Here is a 24,376-nt window from a genome sequence, read left to right on the forward strand (position 1 = left end):
GTTGTTTACTTATGAAAAACGTCCCTACAATATTCACTATTTGCATATTGTTCACAAAACAGCTATTTGTTGGTTTGTTGGTGCTTACTCAGCACCAACATATTTACTTCATAAGTATAACAAAATGAAATGTGTGTAGTATTGAGTGGCCTTTCACAGAATGGACTGGGCAGAAAGTGAGTATCTTATTCATAATTATGTTGAATTAGCGTATACTACACACACACACACGCGCGTCTACAATACCTCAATACCCAATGGCTCCACCTGATTGGCTGTGCTCTCTGCATGTGGGTGTATGAAACAGGACACCTATTTCTCTGAAGGGAAGACGAAAAAAAAAGAACAAAATGGGGTAAAAGACAATGTTAGAAGGCTTTCAGGCTTCAGGCTTTTAAATTAAACATTCACCTTGTCAATCTTTAATCGATCAATCGTACTTTAGCACTTAATGTGCCATTTCCCTTCTGCCAGCCAGATGTCTGACTTTTTATAGCCCCAGTGCGTCCATCTTTTTCCTAATGACTTAAAGCTAAGCGAATGGTTGAGCGGCAGTGCAGAGTCCCGCCTCCCGCTACTTCAGATGTTCGACCTGAGATCGCCTGCAAACGCATTCGCAACCGTCTTCACTCAACTCGGTGGCCAAGCAGCAGTGAGAACATCTTTCTTTATTCTCAGCACAGCAAGAACTTCATCAAGCTTCCGGCCGACTCGAGCGCTTTCTAAACGTAAAGTATTTCTTTGATAAATTATCGATCACTTTTTTCATCGTGCTGCAGAAGGAATCATCTTTATTTCGTTCGTAAAATCCAACAAATATTGTACTAATATATAGGCCTACATGAGCAGGATCTTCAAAACAGTTTTGATTCTCTATACCAACGTTATATCTACACAATTGTTGCTTATCAATAAAGTGAAGATCCGACATAAGAAGGTCTATGCCTCAGCCTATTTCATGTAGATGCCACTATCAATAAACTGATAAGTTGGCCATGCGTTCAAAGAAAACCGTGGTATCGATGGTACATTTAGATTCTATACTTTCTTTTCAAAGACTAGACCAGAGCCCTTTTAGAGAGAGGGTCGCGCAATCTCCTTATTCCCGCCGTTTGGTTTTAAAGCAATGGCGGATCTCTCCTCGTTCCAGCCGGAAGTTCGTAGATCATAGCAACACACGCACGCGCACGCACGCACGCACACCCACACACCTCCAAATAAGTTTAATGTCAACTTTTCTAGATATATCAATGGGTTTGTTGTGCTTTTGATCTTTTGGTGTTTTGAGGAAATATAATGAGGGGAGGCTAAACTCTTTTTAAGAAATAACCTAAATGATACATGTTCTTACACAACACTTATTTCAACCATGTGGAGGAATGAGCCTCAGTCTTGTTCTGAATCCCCCAGCCCCCCAGTTAACCTTTATATCCATATGCACTTGTTTACAACCTATGGACATTATTTCATTTTCTGTAACATGCATAAATATATATATATCCTTTATTTAATACGTGAGCATGTTGTATGAACACAATATTCTGAACAACCCCTAAACATATACTATATATTCCTGTGATAGGAGCGAGACGCTATGACGTTAATGTACACAATTTAAGCACCGTTCACGATGCTTACGACTTTAGAACTTAAATGTAATGGAAAGGATATCCAAAATGTAACGGAAACGGATATCCCTGTGATCCGTGAAGAGTCAAGACCTCTTTAATAGGTCCATGGTGAAGACGCCCCTCAGAGCGTGGACCTATAGGCTCAGAGCCGAACCACCTCTCACCACAACATTTCCTGAACCACTTCACACACAACACTTCTGCTGCTATCCATTTGGATGGTAGGCTGGTACGAACGACCAGCTTCAGCGAGAACGTGACGTATTTCCCTTGCTCCAGCCTTCCAGTTTGCTATTTGTGTCCGACGAGTTTGAGAAGAAAACTATTTTGGAAAAAATAAATAATCCAGTATAATGGTCGCCAGCCTTTACAGAAACATTAACATTGCAAGCCTTTTACATTGCAATAATATCTTGCCATTTTCGCCAATTTTAATTTCAACAAGTTCTGTCGTGTTTCTGTCGAGCCACGAGGGGTAGTAGCGGGCTAGTCATCATTAGCAACATAGCCTCTTTAGCAAACCAGCTTGAAAACACAACTTTACATTGATTTGCACGCAAAGCATGACCGTGCAATGCATAAATTGGTGACCGGATTAAAGCAGCAATGAAATCAAGTGTGTAAGAGGATTTAACATTACAACCCCCAACGTGGTACAAATACAAAGAAAATACAGCTCAATCCCCATTGACTATGGGCGCAGCCATCTTCTTTGCTAGTTGTACAGATCTGCTCGCTCTACTTTGAAAGCGACGAGATACTACGACCGAAAGGGGGCGTGCCTCAGTGAAATGCCGCAAGAAAGCCGGGAGATTTGCGACTTTACCACTTCGTACATCCAAATGGATAGCAGCATTATCTTGAAGAGCAGTAGCAGCTTCTAAATCACTGCTAACAGCTTCCGGACCAATTGGAGCGGTTTCGAAGAGTAAAGTGTTTTTTTATTTGCTTATGTCATTGTGCTGCAGAAAAAAATAATTCACCCGTTTGTTTAATTCATTCCTAAAATCCATCAAATTGGGAAAGTATTAGCAGCCTTTGTGAGGGTTCAAGAACCTTCCAAGATTTTCTGCATTTTGATTCTTAATTCATCGTTACACAGCTAAAATCACGACGTGAGTTATTTTAAGTTGTTTGCACTTCTGACTCGAATCAAACGAAACGTACGCGTTGGCGGGCTTTTTTGAGGTGCGCGCCCGCGCCCGTTGAGCAAGCGCGTTATTCACTTTTGGCGGCAGTGTTGCAAGATTGGCCGGTTTCCCGGCCAATCTGGCTACTTTTGACCACGTAAAGTTGAATAAATTAGCATTGAGCGGGGTCATACAATTTGGGCTGGTTTTGAAATAAACTGGCTGGCTTATAATTCTTTTTTACAATCCTTTTTGCCCCTCTCCCACAAAGGTGGGCACCTGTTTAACGGTAGGCCTAATTAGGGGCGAGGGAGGGCCATCACTCAAACCTCCGCACCAGTTGTGGAGATTTGATTCATGATGTATAAGTGGAGCTGGCGTTGACTGACATAGTTCTCCGGTTGATGTTCTTTAAGTTCTTGAAAGATGAATTCAGGTTAATGTTTTTTATTTAGAGACAAATTGAAAATTTGAAGCTTTTAACACTATAGACGCTTGATAGTGGGCCAAGAGATAATGTGGGGCCGTGTTGCGACGAAGCGGCCGCGCGAACCCGACAAGCATTCCGCCCCGTGATTGGCCGGCCCACGAGAGGCCGCGGCCCCTCTGGCATCTGCCCGAATGCCAGACCGTCCAGTCCGTCACTGGCTGACAGGGTGATAAAATGGTCTTCTTGGGGTGTCGTCTTCTTTTGACGCCCACTTCGCGGCCTGTCTTTGACATCCCCCGTTGTATGGAACTTAGCCTTCAGTTTAGAGAGGGTACTAGGGCTCACTCCAAGTAATGCTGTAACTTGGTTTTGCGGAACACCAGCTTGATGTTGCCCTATCACAAGGGCCCTATCCAGATCAGTCATGCCGATTCTTGGAGCAGACACTTACTAACTGTAGCTGTACTTACAGTAGCAGGCCACATGCTCACAGGTGCTGTATTCATATTGAATACACAAACAAGTTAAATCAACACAATTCACATCATTTATCTAATACTTGATATGGACACAATATTCTGAACAACCCTTATATTGACTCTTGATTCCTGTGATAGGAGCGGGATGCTGTGATGAACATTAATGTACACAATGTAATCGTTCGTTGTTTAGTGCAATGATCATAGGAATAAGGAATAGAGAACGAGATTAATAGTTTTTGAGTTTCTAAAGATGGGATGTGGAATCTATTTAAATGATCAACTGTGTGTGTGCGTTAATGGGAGGAGGGGTACAAAAATAAAATATTACATTTTATTAATTGTTCTTGGTAGTCCTTGTAGTGTAGGCCTATAGTTTATGTTTTCAGTTGTTATATATATTTATTATGACATTCACTGCAAATACGTTTTTCAGTTAAAATCTGTGTCTCTCATACCAGCGGACCGCAGCCTCCTGGAGATAATGGAAGTGAAAAAGGAAATGGATGATGAATACTGTGGGAAACCGGAGGGAAAGGTACCGCATGACATTTGATGAAGGCTATTTCTTAACGAGTCCATTATAATCATTAGCCTGTACATGTTTATTTTTTAACTGTAAGCTAACTAAATAATATATCTTTCCTAATTAAAATTACTTTGCATTGTTTTGCTAAAAATATCTATTTTCACAGATCTCTTGTTTTAATAACTCTGCATCCCTGTTGTTATCTGTTATTTTTCTCATTAGAATCTATTACATTTACCAGCATTTAGACGTCATATTCTGTTTTTTCCATCATATTCTGTTTCTTCCGTAGGCCAGAGAGCTGCATGGACATCAATTTTCCTTTAAGTTTGAAAACAAAGATGCAGTTTACGATGTTGTCTGCAAGCAGGAAGGAACTATCTACGAATCACTTCAGAACAGTGATGTGTTTAAAGAGAATGCTTCCGTAAACCAACACAAAGAACTTGTTATTTTACATAGACCGAAGCAAAGCTATCGGTTTACATTATCCATGCCACAAATTGACTAAACTTGATAAACTTGATATGAAACCCCTGACTATTGCGTACATCAAGAAGGAAGCAAAGAACAAGACACCTACCACAAGCAGCAAGGATAAAAAAGAAAATCATGGAGAGTTTGTAACATTTGCTGTAAAAACAACTGGAGGTATTAACATTCTTTCTAAGGTTATGAAAAATGTTGGGCTGAGAAAGAGAGTGGATGAGGTTATTTTGTATGGATACAAAGGTCAAACAATCAGAGAAGCTCTGGTGCAAGATGCACGTTTTAGTGACGAGGTATTGCAAAACCGCTCTAACAATTATTTTCTGGAGGATACAGAGGATGGTAGTAACAAGCAAATGTCCCTTCCTATAGATTATCTTGATGGTAAATGTTTCAAGATAACAAAACCAAAACCGCAGGTATCCCTTGGTGCTGCAAACCATGATGCACCACAGGAGGCAACATCAAGTAAGACTGCAAGCTCGAACAGTCCAACATCAGTGCAAAATGGGAGACATCAGCCAACCCCAAGCACTAGCCATCAGCCATCCCCAAACAAGAGCAATCAGCAATCCACCTATCAGCCTATACCGAACTCTAAGGACCTGTTGCAACTCCTTCGTTCTCAGTTTAAAGATCTTGTCGAAGTAATGATAGGACGCCAGAATCCTACTCCTCAAGCTGTCAAAAAACATCTCTCTCAAGAGTTTGGGAAAAGGACAGAGCTTTGCCATGAGGTGAGAGCAATGAGGAGGTTTCTAGAGCTTGGTGATTCTGTTTGCCAGGTGAGAATAGATGACTCGGCAGCAGGGAGTGGCTTTCTTCTATATGGAAAGTACATCCTAACAAACGCACACGTAGTCCTTGATGAAGCAAAAAGAGAAAAAAGGGAAAACATAACTGTTATTTTCTCCTATGAGAAACTTTCAGACATCCATCAGTCAATCGGTGTGGAGGTCGTTGCCGGTGTCTCTAATGTTGACGATGAAGGCCACAAGCATGATTGGGCTTTGCTGGAGGTCTCTGGTGATCAAAAAAACGGACCAATAAAGGCAAAGCCTCTACTTGAGCGCTTGGGACCGGTTACTGATAGTGGTCAGATTTGCATCATCGGGCACCCGGAAGGGAAGGTCAAAAAGATAGACCCATGCTTCACAATCTCTCATTCTGAACGTGGGCAAAATACTCTGTTTTTAACTAGCAAATACACAAATTCTCCAGAGCCAATGGATAAGAAGATACATACCTATGAGAGCTGCTTTTATTTTGGCTCATCTGGCTCACCTGTCTTTGATATCAATTTCAAAGTTGTATCGATGCACAGTGGGGGGTTCCCCGACGAGAAACAGGGCCATCTCCTTGAGTATTCACATCCCCTGTCACTCATTATTGAAGAACTCCTTATTCAGATATTGAGAGACAAAAAAGTGGATTTGCTGTTGGCAATGGACACCTGTGACATTCCCCCAATGGTGAAGGATATGTTCAAGAAAATATTGAGTAATAACAAAGGATTGGTCTGGACAGAAGAGGAAATTATTAACCTCTGTGAAGGAGACCAAGCTTGTACCAATACCGAACTTCTAAAGGATTTTTTTAGACTTTACTCACAGAGAGATGAACCCACGGAACCAGAAGCTATGGACATTTAGCATTACTTTAGTAAACCTCTACTTTGTATTATGCATTTCCCTCATACAAAAATAGTCAAATACAATTGTAGCCGTTTACTCTTTGCCACTCCATCTAGGTGGCTGTCCCTCCACCTAGATTACGTTACTGGGCTCAATCCACACAAGAACAAAGGCAGTTTAAACCAGTTTAGTGTAGTTTGAGCAATATTATGTGCAGAGCAGGTGCTCCATGCTGCCATGGCAGAGATGTACTCTGAGACTGTGGGGTGATGGCTGACTCTTCCACTTAATCTCTCAATCACTCTTCCACTTAACCCCAACCCTTACATTGTATATGTTTTGAAAGGTTTTAAATGTTTTGTGACTTGGTACCTTAATGTATTTTTTATTTTTTATATCAATTCACAATAAGGACTTATTTCATAACTTCAATAGTTAAATCTTTTTTTTTTTTACTATTATATCCATTGTACTGCTCTTTCTGCATTCCTATTTAAAGTTTTCCCTTTTATGCAATTTTTGTTATGCATGTTATTTTAGAGTGCAAAGTTGAAACCATAGTTTTAAACACTAATAGTGTTGTAATAAATGTAATAAATATGGGATTTTTACTGTTTTTATTTAATTTAAATAAATGTATTTAATTTATACCTTTCCTTATTTTACATCAAACAAAATGTTAAATAATTTGATATAATATCATAGTGCATACATGTTGCAAAACTCTAACTGTTCTGTACCAGTTTTGTTAATTAGAAAATGTATAATTTTTTAGAAAAAGGAAATTAAAAGTCCTACGAACATTCCCTCTGGCTTCCAGATGTGTAGTGTTGTGGATAAAAACCAACACAAAATACGAGAGGTCGAGAAGGAAAAGTTTTGAAAGAAAAATACTTTAGCACTTAATAGCACAGAAGTCATAACCTGAGTTTGTTTGCATGAACTCCTGATCTGGCATCAGGCTTCAGGTTATATCCCCACACGATGTGGCTTCCCCCCCCACATTCACTGACCAATCACAACACTATGCATCGGGCCTAGAACTTTGAGACCTCCTTGTCCCCCACCCCAGTTCTCCATTAACTAAACATGCACTCATCTTCCTTTCCTGAGTTCTCAGTATATGTGCAAAGGTCTGTTTTACATCTTAAACTTTACAGTAATATCATATTAAGGTCAGTAAAATACTTGGTGATTAAAATCAACTTTATATATATACTATATACTTTATGATCAACCTCATTAATTAAACTGATTGAAACATTTACATAATAAACCACATGTGCTTATGAGATGAACCATGTAAAAATCAAAGAAAACAAATCCCTATGCAACATGTATTTACATAAAGATATGACATACTATGTGTCGGCTTAACTCAGGAGGTAGAGCAGTTGTCTTGTAACCTTCTGACCTTTAAGTCAGTGCAGAAGCAACGTGAGAGAGACTGTCATGAAGACGTCCCTCTCTTCCTCTCAGGATGACATGAGCGACAAATGTGTGACACGTGAATGTCCCTCCGGATGTAGGCCTTCATCTGGGCCAGATAAAGGCTCCTTTAACCATGTGGTAAAAATATGAATACAGTATTTAGTGTTTAACTTTGATTGTGACAATAAGGTGGCATATAAATGAATAGAGAAATAGAAAGAGGTCATTGAATATGGAGAGATTACCTCTTCAGTGGTCTCCGGCCCCCAAAGGGCCAGCTCTGATCTAAACATGAGATAAGGAGCTCCTTTCAGAGGGCTAGCAGGAGCTGGACCTTGGAATGGGGCCCTTAGTTGAATGCTTTTAACTACACTAGTTTCAAACATGCAAGCACAATATTACTAATACTTCCTTTGAACCTCATCAATACTCTCCCATAGTGGAATTATCATTGACCCAGAACCATCTCAACTAGTTTGCATTGAAGGTGTACTGCTGGTGAAGCTCACAAGGTGATACCTTGGTCGAGATACCTTGGTCAGCTGGGCACACGGGGGTCTATTGTTTGACTCATACTTAACATACTGACCTGGACCGTTCTGAAAGGTTCATGTCAGATCATGTGTTGTAGGCAGTATTGAGCAGCAACTTGCAGCTCTGAACCGGACCTCTATGTCGCCGTGGGATTGGTGAAAAACCTGAGATGTCGCGGTGGTAGGCTACGTGACGTCATTCCACATCCTCACCCTAACCATCTCAACTAGTTTGCATTGAAGGTGTACACTAATGAATGACTGATTTCAATCTCTGATTAAAAAATATACATACATATAAAATGGCACCAATTTACATTTACATTTAGGACATCTAGCAGACGCTTTTATCCAAAGTGACTTACAATAAGTACATTTGTCAAACAATATATTGCTTTCAGTACAGTAAAGATGTTCATAGAGCCAAGTGCAAGTACTAACAATCGCTAGGCTAACCCACTCCCTGTGTACAGCAATGCAAGCAGCTACTGCAGATGTGACGCAATTATGTACTATGAATACCGGTAAGTGCATTGAAGATTAAGTGCGTACAATAAGTGTGTACATTATGTAGTACAATGGTATTCTTAAGTTGTTAACCTGTGAAAAACGTCCCTTCAATATTCACTTCTTGCATATTGTTCACATTGATAGAACAGCTCTTCAGAGAGTAACGATGTATCCTTATATGTTGGTGCTTACACAGTAAACCTGTTCAGAGATGTAAAGTCAGGTCAAAACACTTGCATATCTAAGGGATGCATCTCCTACACACCTACTGAACCGCTCAGGAAAATGTCAACACGTGTGTTAATATATATATCTCTAAGTCAGCTAATAAACTCAACCTTGGAAAGACTCAGTATTATGGGGTGTGGTCTGAACCTAGCCAAGAGGGAAATAGACTCCACCAATTTAATCGGCTTGAAGGAACCGAAGGAAAGCGATACACAAATGAGGTGAGTTTGCAATGAATTTTATGGAACAACATGATTCTGATGCTTAAAAGCACACCTGGATAACCCTTGATAAAACAACCAGAGGTAACGGTCGTCTCTTGTCCATCACTGGCCAAGTGAGATCACTGGGTGTGGTCCTGCAGCCATCTCCTCAGGTGTTGCACCTGCGCTGTGACGCTGCTCCGGGCCGTGCCACCGGGGGCGCTGTACTGCTCCACACTGCTGGTGTAGTCCCACACGGCCGCCACGTCGCGGTCAAACAGGGGGCTGGAGCCAGGGGGGAGAGGTGCTCAGTAAACAGGCCGGAGAAACAACAGTAGTCTCGTAAACCAAAAGACGGCCGGACGTTGTTTGGGACTATCCGGTGTGTGGACGAGTCACCTTATAGCGGCGAGGTCCTCCACAGTCAGCTGGTTCAGAGGGACGTTCTTAGACTCTGCCTGGAAGACGGCTCTTCCAGAGAGTCCGTGGGCCTCTCTGAAGGGCAGCTGGAACACAACAGGGGGCACCGTGAGCTAAACCAGGCCTCCCTCACACGCTCCTTTCCCACAAGGCCCCTGTTCTACACCACGCGGACGGAGCAGCTCCTCCTGACCGGACATGGTGGACAGCTGTAGACTAACTGGGGGGGTCAAGGAAAACTAGGGCACTTTAAAACCTGGACCCCGTTTTACGATCATTTGGCGTCTAAGGGACTAATGCAGGTAACCATTGTTGAAATTGGTCCAGTATTGAGTAACGCTGCAATCTTTTGGGGTAACTGCACCGTGTCAAAAAAGGGATCTTAAAGTGCTTGATTGGCCACTGAATGGCTTAGACTATATTCTCAGATTATGAAAGAAATCTCACGAGTCTCGTGAGGGTTGAGTTGTTGCAGGAAGAGAAGGGAGGAAAGGTGAGTGAGAGCCGGAGAGAGGAGAGTTTGTTGTGTTGGATTACAGAAAAGCGTAGCTTAGTGTTATCTAAATGAATGAACATTTGATCGAGTCTAAAGCCTTCGCAATCTCACCCCAGCCCATTAAACTCACCCCCACTCCACTCTACCCCACTCACCCCCCATGGCTCTGGCCATAACACTGTAGCACGTAAGCAAAGCGCTGTTATTCATAAGGAAAAAGCAGAGAGGGAGAATGGACCTACTCATAGAGACACTGCATGTTTAATGTTCTTAAACAGCAACACTTTACAGTTGACTTGGTTAGCTTTGGCTGATGGTTCTCACTACCCCAAAGTTCACTTTTGGCGCAGACGTTAATAGAGTCCCTCTGAGAGGCTTACTTGCTACGGGCCGGTCGGTAGGACCACAACATCAACATCAACAACAACAAACTGACCTTGAGAGTGGACATCACTCCCGTGGTCACCCGAAGGGCCCCGTGAAGGGTGTCAAAGCAGTCAAACATGGCCTACTTGTCCTCCTGAGGGCCACAACACAGCATCACAGCCTCATTGTTACAGCCATCTTGGATCGATCTTGGATCCAACCGCTAGCGGGGGGGGGGGAGCACCAGACTCCAACAGCAAGCTCTGGACATTCCTGTTCACTCCTGCACATGTGCGTATCTGGAGGTCCTTGTTGTAGGAGCTCGGTAAGCCTTTGATGGTCATCATGAACCCTGCACACTGAGACACACGATTTAAATGGTGAATGGACAGTAATGTACCCGATTACCAAGGGGGTGGCAAGGTGTGTAGAATTGGGTGGCCTCTAGCAGAACGGACTGGGCAGGAATTGAATATCATATTCATAATTATGTTTAATTAGTGTATAGTTCCGCCTACCACGAAAACGTGGTAGGCCTACCTATATTGAGTCAACTTTCAATGAAAGTGTAAACTAACCCGTTTTAGCAAAAATTCAGACACAGATTTAAAAGAAAAAGGGTCTTTAAAACCAGGAAGGGGGTGCATGATCTTCCCATTGTTACAACTCATGCAAGCTTTGTGATTCTTTTTTAATACCGTCGTTGTGTATGAGCATTCTATTAAGCGATATTGTACATGAAATCCGTTTGACTTTCTTACCCAGATAGGACACACACACACACACACACACACACACACACACACACACACACACACACACACACACACACACACACACACACACACACACACACACACACACACACACACACACACACACACACACACACACACACACACACACACACACACACCACCCACTGACCCACTGATTTCAGTGGTAACTCAGCACCAACAACAACACCTACGACGACCACAATCAAACAATGAGGATGCGCTCTTTTATTCTCTTTAGTGCAGGTAATGAAAGGTTCTGGAAGATGGCATATCCATGTAGCTTACTAATGAATAAAATGCATACAAAAAACGTTGACATATGACCCACTATGTTTTGCTCCATATACCCAATGTTGACATCGTCCCAGCCAAAGAGTATTGGTATTCATTTTCCAAAATAATCCATAATAATTATAATCAACAATCCATAATAATTCAAATCGGGTTTTGTTGTGGGTACAAAATGAATCTTGAAGAAAACTCGTCCTAAGCGTCCCCGGCGAGATTATCGTCTATGATTTGATGACTGATTTGAACGATCAATGATAGTAACCCACCACAAACAAGAAGTCACATAGAAGTCACATATATATAGTACTTAACTTTGCCCTTATCAGATAAAGATTATGTGGCCAAGTGCCTCACTTTAGCGTCCTTCACCCATCCGGCCACAGCATATTGGTAGGCATCAGTGCTCTTGAACGCTTTCAAGATATCTCCACTGTATGGGGAGGGGATGTGGACTAAATAAATATATATGTCATGAAGATTGATTTGAGGCAAGCGTACTAATGGACAAAAAAAAAACTAGGGATAACAAATAAGGATCGGAGCCTAAAATCGATAATATCTCTGTCTCTCTCTTACATTCAGATGAGCGGTGTGGGCGGCCATACTTGGCGAGATCGGTCGTGCAAATGGCGGCGTTCCAGAAAACGTGACGTAGATTAACCGTATGAATGGGTCTTACACTGCCAAGAACACGACCTGCTTTGCTCCGAATCAGTTCCAGCCTGTCTGCATTCTTCTTCTGTTGCATCAGGCTGCTCCCAGTACTGCACACACACACACACACACACACACACACACACACACACATACACACACACACACACACACACACATTCTAAAACATTCCAATAAGGAACTGAAGAGTTCTGAAACACATTGAGGCCGTCAAACAAAGCAGTAGCCACACCTGTATGCGTCAGCGAGAGCGATGAAGGAGAACTCCTTGGTGCTGTAGAGCAGCAGGTCCCCCGCCATCTTGCTGAGGTGAGTGAGACACAGCGACGCCCAGAAGAGAAACTCAGCTAAATGGGGAGCAGAAACACAACAGGGTTTCCAGGTTGCCAGTCCAGGTGCTGGTGGTTCTCAGGTGAGTTGCTAAATGAGTTACCGACGAAATCCCTCTGGCCCGTGGCGTCCATGCTGTTGATGCTGATGCCGTCAAACTCCAACTCTACATTCACATGGAGAAGCAACATTAATAAATCGTATGCTGCATCATCTTAACGAAGTACATTGCATTGTCTTAATTCTTCACAATTGGCACAAAATGTTTTAAATGATCATTTAAAAAAATACTCCATCAACACTAGATTTCTAGATTAAAAATTACAGCCCAGACCGTCTACTGATGAATTTTAGCCGCTAAAAGGTTTGACGCAACACATTTAGTCCATCAATCAGCTGAATGAAACACTGAATGCTGAATGTGTTTTATGATGGCCGTTTCTCCATACGTGCTTCCAGAGACTAAGATGTAGTGTATCCCCCCCCAGTGGTCCCACCGAGCTGAACCCGAGCCCAAAGGAACGGGGCCATGACAAGGGAAAGTCTTTCTATTTCACACATACTAATACTAATCTTGAAAATAGTCCCTATTTCATTATGCTCATCTTTACGCAGCAGCTCTCTGTCAATATTGAAAGGGGTTCCGGCGATCGCACCGCTGAAAACAACAGACGAGAACCATCAGCTTCATAGAGGAAGAGAGCGGCCACAGGGCGGGCATAAGGTGGGAGAAACCACCCCACTCAGCAGGGGGGCTACCTGCCAAGAGGAAGTACGTTGGTCCGGGACCGGATCTCCTGAAGACGCTCTACATCTCTGCTGACGGCCACGGCATGGCTGGAGAGGACGACAACCAGGAGGACTAGGTGAGAAGACTTGTGTTTCAGAAAGAGGACAACCCTACCAAAGGGTTAGATTGGTGAACACACTAAACCCTGACCCCCCAAAACCTCTTTACCACACCCTATACCATGTGTCCGGCATTTCGGGGAAGTAGGCTACACTTATACAAAGAGCAGAGGGATTAAACTAGCAACCAGTTGGTCAGACCTCCACTTTTTGGCTACTGCTGTTACAGTGCCACTTCTGCCAGCCAGAAGTCAGAAAAGTTGGTTGTGATCTCCTCAGTGCATCCATCTTTTCCCCAATGACGTAGAGCTCAGCGAATGGTTGAGCGGCAGTGCAGAGTCTCGCCTCCCGCTGGGGTGGAGTCTCCAGGTGTTAGATCAGAGATAAGGTTGCCGCGAAGCAACCGTCATCACTCCACTCGGTGGCTGAGCAGTGAGCACATCTTTATTCTCAGCAGCAGGAACTTCATCAAGCTTTCGGACCGATTGGAGCGCTCTCTAAAGGTAAAGTGTTTATTTGATAGATAATCTATCACTTTATTCATTGCGCTGCGGAAGGAAAATGTTTTATTTGATTCGTAAAATCCAACAGCTATTCTACTAATATACTGTAGCCATACATGAGCAGGTTCCATAATCTTCTAAATACTTTTGATTCTCTATACCTTCGTTATATCTACAAAGCTTAATGTGTTGATTGTTGCTTCTTCACAAATAAAGTGAAGAAAAGTGTCGTTAAGTACCTTTAGATTCTCTCGTCACATAGACTACACTAGAGCCCTTTAGATAGAGGGTTGTGACATCTCTGTCCTCTCACCGTTTAATTTTAAGGTGCAGCTCTCTCCATAGTTCCCGGAAGTTAGCAACACGCACGCACGCACGCACGCGCGCACACACACACACACACACACACACTCAAATCTATGCTTCTACATTTACCTCAGTACCCATCGGCTCCACATGATGAGCTGTGCTCTTTGCATGTGGGTGTATCCAGTATACAGGACATCTATTTGCACAGGTGCAGAGTCCCGCCTCCCGCTGGGGTGGAGTATCCAGTTGTTCAACCTGAGGTAACCTCGCCTGCGAACGGAACCGTCATCACTCCACTCGGTGGCTGAGCAGTGAGCAGCACATCTTTGTTCTCTACAGCAGGAACTTCATCAAGCTTCTAGACCGAGCGCTCTCTGAAGGTATAGGGTTTATTTGATATATTATTGATCACCTTTTTCATTGTGCTGCAAAAGGAATTCGTCTTAAAACTTTTTGGAGACCTTCTTACTGGTTATGTATATTTTTATTACACAGCTCTTCTTAAAGCTGCGGAAGGCTCCGTTCACTTGGGCCTTCCCAACTTCCGACGGTCAATAATTTTTTGATAATTGACCGTTGGTGAGCATATGACCAGTGCCAACAAGGAAAGTTGGTTTTGATGATTTTTGCCTCTGAATTCAAATCTTTCATATAAGTCTGCAAGTAGTCCTATCATCCCCAGCGTATTCGGTTGCTAAGCGACGTCAACGTCTTTGGCGAACTATTAATCCGCTGATCGACACTTAGAATGGTAACTAATAAATTGTAGAAAGACACACTGTGTGAATTCATTTTTTCGTTCTGTCCGGTATTGTCCAGTTCGCCCTGTCGGGTCTTATGGTGTGATCCAAATGCTTCGGACACCTTCCAGTCTTCCGTAGTTCTTTGTGATTGTGTCATGAAATTGGCTAGTAATGAACACACAATATATAATATCCCGTATTGAATGCATGAACATGTTATATCAACACAATTTACATCATTTATCTAATACTTGAACATGATATATGGACACAATATTATGAACAACCCTTGAGCATATTGATTCTTGATTCCTGTGATGGGAGCGGGATGCTGTGATGAACATTAATGTACACACTGCAACTGTTCATTGTTTAGTGCAATGATCATGGCAAGCTGCATAATTATAGGAATAAGGAATAGAGAATACGATTAATAGTTTTTGAGTTTCTAAAGATGGGATGTGGAATCTATTTAAATGATCAACCGTGTGTGTGCGTTAGTGGGGGGAGGGGTACAAAAATAAAATCATACATTTTATTAATTGTTCTTGGTACTCCATGTAGTGTATAGTTTAAATTTGCAGTTGTTATATGTATTTATTATGACATTCACTACAAATACGTTTTTCAGTTAAAATCGGTGTCTCTCATACCAGCGGACCGCAGCCTCCTGGAGATAATGGAAGTGAAAAAGGAAAAGGATGATGAATACTGTGGGAAACCGGAGGAAAAGGTACCGCATGACATTTGGTGAAGTGAAGGCTATTCTTATTTAGACCATAATAATCATGAGCCTGCAGTGCACATATTTATCTATTTGCTGTAAGCTAACTAAAAAATATATTTTTATATTTGGATTTATTAGATCACATTTGCCATATCTTCTTTTAATAACTCCCTGCATGCCTGCTGTTATGTTATTTTTTCTCATTAGAATCTCTTAAATTTACCAGCATTTAGACGTCATACTTTGTTTCCTCTGTAGGCCAAAGAGCTGCATGGACATACATTTTACTGGACGTTTGGAAACGAAGTTCCGTGCGAAGTTTTGTGCGAGCAGGCAAGGACTATCTACGAATCACTTCAGACCAGTCCTGGGTTTAAAGAGAAGGCTTTCAAAAACTTAGACAAAGAACTTGTTATTTTAAGACCTAACAATAAACCTATTAATTCAAATTTTCCATGCCACAAAATGACTGAAGGTGATACCCTGACAATTAAGTACATCAGTGAAGGAAAGATCCCGACAACCACCACAAGCAGCAAGGGAAAAAAAGAAAATGAGGGAGAGTTGGTAACATTTGGAATAAGAACAACTGGAGGTAAGAACTTAACTAGGACTAACGTTATGAAAAATGTTGTGCTAGGAAAATTGTGTATGAGGTTATTGTGTTTGGATACAAAGGTCAAACAGTGAGAGAAGCTCTGGAGCAAGATGGACGTTTCAGTGACAGTTTTTTAAAAAACAACAATGTTCTCGAAGAAACAGAGGTTATTAATCACATTGAAATGAGCAGAACTATAAATCGTCTTGATGGTAGATGTTTCAAGATAGCAAAAAAACTGAACTATGTTGGTACTGGGAAGGATGATGCACCAAAGGAGGCATCATCAAGTAAGATTGCAAGCTCCGACATTCCAACCCCAAATCAGCCAACCCCAAACACCAGCCATCAGTCAACACCAACCAATAGTGATCAACTGAACCGTGAGGAAATATATAATCTCCTTCGTTCTCAGTTTCCCGATCTTACTAAATGCATGAAAGGACGCCAGAAAAATGCTAAGAGTCGAGATGTCCGGAAGCTTTTCTCTCGAGAGTTTGGGAAAAACGTTGGGATTTGCAAAGAAATTAGAAGTTTTAGGAAGCTCGTAGAGCTTGGTGACTCTGTTTGCCAGGTGAAAATAAATGGAGGGGCAGCAGGGAGTGGCTTTCTTCTATTTGGAAAGTACATCCTAACAAACGCCCACGTAGTCCTTGATGAAGAAAAAATAAACCTGAGGGAAAACATATCTGTTGTTTTCTCCTATGAGGATAAGGTAGAAAACCCTTGTTTACCATTGCTTGTAACGGTGGTTGCCTTGAGCTATCATGTTGACAAAGAAGGATACAAGCAGGATTGGGCTTTGCTTGAGGTCGATAATAATCAAAATACCTTAACAATAATTCCACAGCCTCTACTTAAGCTCTATGCACCGGTAACTGAAAGTGGTCACATTTGTATTATCGGCCACCCGGAAGGGAAGGTCAAAATGTTGGACCCATGCTTCACAATCCCTCGGGACGAATGCGAAAAACGTATAAAACCGGATTACCTTTTTAGGGACATACAGACCTACGACAGCTGTTTTTATGAAGGTTCATCTGGCTCACCAGTTTTTGATCACAATTTTAAAGTTGTATCGATGCACACTGGGGGGTTCCCTGATAAAAACACTGAACATGCTATTGAGTATGCACATCCCCTATCACTCATTATTGAAGAAATCCTTATGGATATAGTGAGACACCGTAAATTGGATGTGCTGTTGGCAATGATCACTTGTGGCATTCCTAAAGAAGTGAAGGCTGCCGTAATCGAAAAGGTTCTACGTTATTTTGACAAAAGTTTTGTCTGTACAGAAAATGATTTGATTGAACTCGCAAACTCGTCTTACTGTAAGGCAGAACAAAAGCATCTAAAGGACTTTTTTCTAGATTTCAATCCATGGATACCTAGGGACTTAGTTTGACTTTAGTAAAGCTCTACATTGTAGTTTAATAAACCTTGCCTCTGGGTTAGAGGATATAGAGAGACCCTTAACACTTCCACAGAGGAAACAGGAAGAGGAGGACACTATAGAATCAAACATTATCTTTATTATTATGTGGCGTGTCATAAATATTTGGCCTGTTCAGCCCTTTGAGACTGTAATGGTGATTAAGGCTATACAAATAAAATTGAATTGAATTGTAATTCTTCTTGGGAGACAACCGGACAGGAGCAAAGGTGGATCAATATATAGTTTAAGCCATCTCTCGAAGGACACTTCTCACGCTCTCGAATGCTCACAGCGAGTGTATGGTGTGTGGGCCCACACAAGAACCATGGCAGACGTTTAAACCGGTTTATTGTAGTTTGAGCAATATTACGTGCAAAGCAGGTGCTCCATGCTGCCATGTCAGAGATGAGAGTATGGGGTGATGGCTGATGATGTAATTTTTCCATCTACATTTTTTTCAAATTATGTTTGTAAGTACTTATATTATAATATAAGTAAATAATATTGAGATGAAGCATAATTAAATATATTTTTTACTTAAAGCTTTTAATGTTTTGCGACTTTATAGCTTTTGTAAAAGTGACTTTAAAAAAAAATCGGTGTACTATTAAGTACTTATTTCATAAGTACATAGTTTATATCATAGTTTATATTTAAAAAACATTCAAGAATGTATGCTCTTTCTGAATTTCTATTAAAAGTTTTCACATTTTACGCAATTTTGTAGTGTATGGTTGAAACCATTGTTTGAAACACTGATGTAATAATTAAGTGATCATTTTTGGAATTGTACTTTCACTTCATTTTCAATAAAAATTTGATATAATATCACAGTACATATATGTTGCATACATGTTGCAAAACTCTTCCTGTTCTGTACCAGTTTTGTTTATTGGAAAATGAATCATTTTGTAGAAAAAGGAAATTGAACGTTATACAAACATTCCCTCTGGTTTCCAGATGTGTGGTGTTGTGGATAAAAACCAACAGAAAATACGAGAGGTCTAGAAGAACAAGGTTTGAAACAAAAATACTTTATTATCTATTAATAGTATAGAAGTCATAACAAAACATGAGTTGGTTTGCAAAGAACTCCTGATCTGGCATCAGGCATCGTTATATCCCCAAACGGTATGGCCCCCCAATGTGCACTGACCAATCACAACACTATGCATCGGGTCTAGAACTTTGACGCCTCCATGTCCCCCACCCCAGTTCCCCATTGACTAAACATGCACTCATCTTCCTTCCCCGAGTTCTCAGTATATTAAAGTTGAACACTCCAGTGTTCAACTTTATATATACTATATACTTTATAATCAACCTTATTAATCAAAATGATTTTTTACGCAATAAACAGCAAGTGCTTATGAGGTGAGCCATGTATAATCAAAGAAAACAAATCCCTATGCCACATGGGTTGACATAAAGATATGACATACACGAGCATAATGACAATCTATTTAGACAATAAGCCTGCATTCAAACAATTGAAAACCACTGTATGTTTTTATGGAATACATTCATAAAGACGGCATTGTTTGACTCTAACTTTTAACTTTAACCTTTAAGTCAGTGTAGAAGCTACGTGTGAGAGAGAGACTGCAGGGGGCTCCTTTCTTACTTGTGGACGTCATGAAGCTGTCCCCGCCTCCTCCTCTCGTGAGCCAGGTAGAGAGGTTTACAACTTTACGGGGCCAATTTAAGCAGGGTTCATCTCTGGGTGACGGCAAATGGTGTAATTGAGTGACACGTGAATGTCCCTCCGGATAAAGGCTCCTTTAACCATGTGGTAAAAATATGAATGCAGTATTTAGTGTTTAACTTTGATTGTGACAATAAGGTGGACCGTGACATATAAATGAATAGAGAAATAGAAAGTGTCAGTCTTTGCTGGCTCTTCACGGTCCTGAGCCGGGTTTTCATGAAAAGTAGAAGATGTTCAATGTCCTGAAACTTCTTGGGTGATCCTATGGGGTCGTGAACTATAACCCTGAAGTGGAATGAGTCTGGGGTAACAGGGCGTTTCCTTTTAAATCGAATCCAAAATCATGTGTAATATTCCTCATATTTGAACTTCATTAATTAAACTGATTTAAACATTTACATAATAAACCATATGTGCTTATGAGATGAGCCATGTATAATCAAAGAAAACAAATCCCTATGCCACATGGGTTGACATAAAGATATGACATACACGAGCATAATGACAATCTACTTAGACAATAAGCATGCATTCAAACAATTGACAACCACTGTATGTTTCTATGTAATACATTCATTAAGACGGCATTGTTTGACTCTTTTAACCTTTAACCTTTAACCTTTAAGTCAGTGTAGAAGCTACGTGTGAGAGAGACTGCAGGGGGCTCCTTTCTTACTTGTTGACGTCATGAAGAGGTCCCCGCCTCCTCCTCTCTTGAGCAAGGTAGAGAGGTTTACAACTTTACGGGGCCAATTTAAGCAGGGTTCATCTCTGGGTGTCGGCAAATTAAGTAAATGAGTGACACGTGAATGTCCCTCCGGATAAAGGCTCCTAAAACCATGTGGTAAAAATATGAATGCAGTATTTAGTGTTTAACTTTGATTGTGACAATAAGGTGGACCTTGACATATAAATGAATAGAGAAATAGAAAGTGTCACAGTCTTGGCCGGCTCTTCACGGTCCTGAGCCGGGTTTTCCCTCCTGCTACCTGCCTTCACTGTGCACAAGCCACGCCCACTCCATGGCCCGACTCTGCTCCTGGTTTTTGGCATGCTGTGCCACCAGCGCACCTGTGGCTGATTACCAACCAGTGGCTGGTAACAGGGCGGGCATAAGGTGGGAGAAACCACCCCACTCAGCAGGGGGGCTACCTGCCAAGAGGAAGTACGTTGGTCCGGGACCGGATCTCCTGAAGACGCTCTACATCTCTGCTGACGGCCACAGCATGGCTGGAGAGGACGACAACCAGGAGGACTAGGTGAGAAGACTTGTGTTTCAGAAAGAGGACAACCCTACCAAAGGGTTAGATTGGTGAACACACTAAACCCTGACCCCCCAAAACCTCTTTACCACACCCTATACCATGTGTCCGGCATTTCGGGGAAGTAGGCTACACTTATACAAAGAGCAGAGGGATTAAACTAGCAACCAATTGGTCAGACCTCCACCTCTTGGCTACTGCCGTTACAGTGCCACTTCTGTCAGCCAGAAGTCAGAAAAGTTGGCTGTGATCTCCTCAGTGCATCCATCTTTTCCCCAATGACGTAGAGCTCAGCGAATGGTTGAGCGGCAGTGCAGAGTCCCGCCTCCCGCTGGGGCGGAGTCTACAGGTGTTAGATCAGAGATAAGGTTGCCGCGAAGCAACCGTCATCACTCCACTCGGTGGCTGAGCAGTGAGCACACCCTTTATTCTCAGCAGCAGGAACTTCATCAAGCTTTCGGACCGACTGGAGGGCTCTGTAAGGGTAAAGTGTTTATTTGATAGATAATCTATCAGTTTATTCATTGCGATGCAGAAGGAATATTTTTTATTTGATTCATAAAATCCAACAGATATTCTACTAATATACTATAGCCATACATGAGCAGGTTCCATAATCTTCTAAATACTTTTGATTCTCTATACCTTCGTTATATCTACAAAGCGTAATGTGTAGATTGTTGCTTCGTTCTCAGTTTCCCTATCTTACTAAATCCTTGAAAGGACGCCAGAAAGATGCAAACATTCGAGATGTCCGAAAGCTTTTCTCTCGAGAGTTTGGGAAACACGTTGGGATTTGCAAAGAAATTAGAATTTTAAGGAAGCTCGTAGAGCTTGGTGACTCTGTTTGCCAGGTGAAAATAACAAACATTCGAGATGTCCGAAAGCTTTTCTCTCGAGAGTTTGGGAAACACGTTGGGATTTGCAAAGAAATTAGAATTTTAAGGAAGCTCGTAGAGCTTGGTGACTCTGTTTGCCAGGTGAAAATAACAAACATTCGAGATGTCCGAAAGCTTTTCTCTCGAGAGTTTGGGAAACACGTTGGGATTTGCAAAGAAATTAGAAGTTTTAGGAAGCTCGTAGAGCTTGGTGACTCTGTTTGCCAGGTGAAAATAAATGGAGGGGCAGCAGGGAGTGGCTTTCTTCTATTTGGAAAGTACATCCTAACAAACGCCCACGTAGTCCTTGATGAAGAAAAAATAAACCTGAAGGAAAACATATCTGTTGTTTTCTTCTACGAGGATAAGGTAGAAAACCCTTGTTTACCATTGCTTGTAACGGTGGTTGCCTGGAGATATCATGTTGACAAAGAAGGATACAAGCAGGATTGGGCTTTGCTTGGGGTCGATAATAATCAAAATACCTTAACGATGATTATACAGCCTCTACTTCAGCACTTTGGACCGGTAACTGAAAGTGGTCACATTTGTATTATCGGCCACCCGGAAGGGAAGGTCAAAATGTGGGACCCATGCTTCACAATCCCTCGGGACGAATGCGAAAAACGTATAAAACCTGATTACCTTTTTAGGGACATACAGACCTACGACAGCTGTTTTTATGAAGGTTCATCTGGCTCACCAGTTTTTGATCACAATTTTAAAGTTGTATCGATGCACACTGGGGGGTTCCCTGATAAAAACACTGAACATGCTTTTGAGTATGCACATCCCCTATCACTCATTATTGAAGAAATCCTTATGGATATAGTGAGACACCGTAAATTGGATGTGCTGTTGGCAATGATCACTTGTGGCATTCCTAAAGAAGTGAAGGCTGCCGTAATCGAAAAGGTTCTACGTTATTTTGACAAAAGTTTTGTCTGTACAGAAAATGATTTGATTGAACTCGCAAACTCGTCTTACTGTAAGGCAGAACAAAAGCATCTAAAGGACTTTTTTCTAGATTTCAATCCATGGATACCTAGGGACTTAGTTTGACTTTAGTAAAGCTCTACATTGTAGTTTAATAAACCTTGCCTCTGGGTTAGAGGATATAGAGAGACCCTTAACACTTCCACAGAGGAAACAGGAAGAGGAGGACACTATAGAATCAAACATTATCTTTATTATTATGTGGCGTGTCATAAATATTTGGCCTGTTCAGCCCTTTGAGACTGTAATGGTGATTAAGGCTATACAAATAAAATTGAATTGAATTGTAATTCTTCTTGGGAGACAACCGGACAGGAGCAAAGGTGGATCAATATATAGTTTAAGCCATCTCTCGAAGGACACTTCTCACGCTCTCGAATGCTCACAGCGAGTGTATGGTGTGTGGGCCCACACAAGAACCATGGCAGACGTTTAAACCGGTTTATTGTAGTTTGAGCAATATTACGTGCAAAGCAGGTGCTCCATGCTGCCATGTCAGAGATGAGAGTATGGGGTGATGGCTGATGATGTAATTTTTCCATCTACATTTTTTTCAAATTATGTTTGTAAGTACTTATATTATAATATAAGTAAATAATATTGAGATGAAGCATAATTAAATATATTTTTTACTTAAAGCTTTTAATGTTTTGCGACTTTATAGCTTTTGTAAAAGTGACTTTAAAAAAAAATCGGTGTACTATTAAGTACTTATTTCATAAGTACATAGTTTATATCATAGTTTATATTTAAAAAACATTCAAGAATGTATGCTCTTTCTGAATTTCTATTAAAAGTTTTCACATTTTACGCAATTTTGTAGTGTATGGTTGAAACCATTGTTTGAAACACTGATGTAATAATTAAGTGATCATTTTTGGAATTGTACTTTCACTTCATTTTCAATAAAAATTTGATATAATATCACAGTACATATATGTTGCATACATGTTGCAAAACTCTTCCTGTTCTGTACCAGTTTTGTTTATTGGAAAATGAATCATTTTGTAGAAAAAGGAAATTGAACGTTATACAAACATTCCCTCTGGTTTCCAGATGTGTGGTGTTGTGGATAAAAACCAACAGAAAATACGAGAGGTCTAGAAGAACAAGGTTTGAAACAAAAATACTTTATTATCTATTAATAGTATAGAAGTCATAACAAAACATGAGTTGGTTTGCAAAGAACTCCTGATCTGGCATCAGGCATCGTTATATCCCCAAACGGTATGGCCCCCCAATGTGCACTGACCAATCACAACACTATGCATCGGGTCTAGAACTTTGACGCCTCCATGTCCCCCACCCCAGTTCCCCATTGACTAAACATGCACTCATCTTCCTTCCCCGAGTTCTCAGTATATTAAAGTTGAACACTCCAGTGTTCAACTTTATATATACTATATACTTTATAATCAACCTTATTAATCAAAATGATTTTTTACGCAATAAACAGCAAGTGCTTATGAGGTGAGCCATGTATAATCAAAGAAAACAAATCCCTATGCCACATGGGTTGACATAAAGATATGACATACACGAGCATAATGACAATCTATTTAGACAATAAGCCTGCATTCAAACAATTGAAAACCACTGTATGTTTTTATGGAATACATTCATAAAGACGGCATTGTTTGACTCTAACTTTTAACTTTAACCTTTAAGTCAGTGTAGAAGCTACGTGTGAGAGAGAGACTGCAGGGGGCTCCTTTCTTACTTGTGGACGTCATGAAGCTGTCCCCGCCTCCTCCTCTCGTGAGCCAGGTAGAGAGGTTTAC

General features: G+C 41.2%; 5 protein-coding genes across 5 annotated transcripts in view; 4 read left to right on the plus strand and 1 right to left on the minus strand.

The window, feature by feature from the left end:
• Positions 1 to 334: 334 nt before the first annotated feature.
• On the plus strand, positions 335 to 7,465 carry LOC130386610 (serine protease FAM111A-like). The gene is made up of 3 exons (XM_056595622.1): positions 335 to 728; positions 4,132 to 4,208; positions 4,492 to 7,465. The coding sequence occupies exon 3, from the start codon at positions 4,727 to 4,729 to the stop codon at positions 6,338 to 6,340; it is 1,614 nt and encodes a 537-aa protein (XP_056451597.1). The 5' UTR covers positions 335 to 728; positions 4,132 to 4,208; positions 4,492 to 4,726; the 3' UTR covers positions 6,341 to 7,465.
• The window catches only part of LOC130386609 (serine protease FAM111A-like), a 68,162-nt gene continuing 45,057 nt past the window's right edge, over positions 1,272 to 24,376 (plus strand). The window contains exon 1 of the mRNA XM_056595620.1: positions 1,272 to 2,559. The gene's annotated coding sequence lies outside the window, so the exon portion shown is untranslated. The remainder of the gene's footprint in view (positions 2,560 to 24,376) is intronic.
• On the minus strand, positions 8,521 to 12,790 carry LOC130386014 (argininosuccinate lyase-like). Its single transcript, XM_056594801.1, has 7 exons — positions 12,688 to 12,790; positions 12,487 to 12,601; positions 12,259 to 12,343; positions 10,702 to 10,868; positions 10,580 to 10,646; positions 9,627 to 9,733; positions 8,521 to 9,512 (listed from the first exon to the last, which is right to left on the minus strand). The coding sequence occupies exons 1-7, from the start codon at positions 12,773 to 12,775 to the stop codon at positions 9,368 to 9,370; spliced, it is 774 nt and encodes a 257-aa protein (XP_056450776.1). The 5' UTR covers positions 12,776 to 12,790; the 3' UTR covers positions 8,521 to 9,367.
• LOC130386608 (serine protease FAM111A-like) lies at positions 14,638 to 18,370 on the plus strand. The gene is given in 3 exon segments (XM_056595618.1): positions 14,638 to 15,721; positions 15,974 to 16,349; positions 16,352 to 18,370. Coding segments are annotated over 3 exon segments (1,800 nt in total). The 5' UTR covers positions 14,638 to 15,667; the 3' UTR covers positions 17,722 to 18,370.
• On the plus strand, positions 21,245 to 23,347 carry LOC130386612 (serine protease FAM111A-like). The gene has a single exon (XM_056595626.1). It carries the CDS (start codon positions 21,390 to 21,392, stop codon positions 22,659 to 22,661), a length of 1,272 nt encoding a protein of 423 aa, XP_056451601.1. The 5' UTR covers positions 21,245 to 21,389; the 3' UTR covers positions 22,662 to 23,347.

This window comes from Gadus chalcogrammus, chromosome 7 (genome assembly GCF_026213295.1).
Source record: "Gadus chalcogrammus isolate NIFS_2021 chromosome 7, NIFS_Gcha_1.0, whole genome shotgun sequence".
Classification (NCBI taxonomy): domain Eukaryota; kingdom Metazoa; phylum Chordata; class Actinopteri; order Gadiformes; family Gadidae; genus Gadus; species Gadus chalcogrammus.

Coding starts and splice junctions, on each gene's coding strand:
- LOC130386612 (XM_056595626.1), top strand. CDS start 21,390: ATGTGTAGATTGTTGCTTCGTTCTCAGTTTCCCTATCTTACTAAATCC.
- LOC130386610 (XM_056595622.1), top strand. CDS start 4,727: ATGAAACCCCTGACTATTGCGTACATCAAGAAGGAAGCAAAGAACAAG.
- LOC130386014 (XM_056594801.1), bottom strand. CDS start 12,775: ATGTTGCTTCTCCATGTGAATGTAGAGTTGGAGTTTGACGGCATCAGC. Junction 12,602..12,687: donor GGGCCAGAGGGATTTCGTCG/GTAACTCATTTA, acceptor CTCCCCATTTAG/CTGAGTTTCTCTTCTGGGCG. Junction 12,344..12,486: donor GCTCTCGCTGACGCATACAG/GTGTGGCTACTG, acceptor GTGTGTGTGCAG/TACTGGGAGCAGCCTGATGC.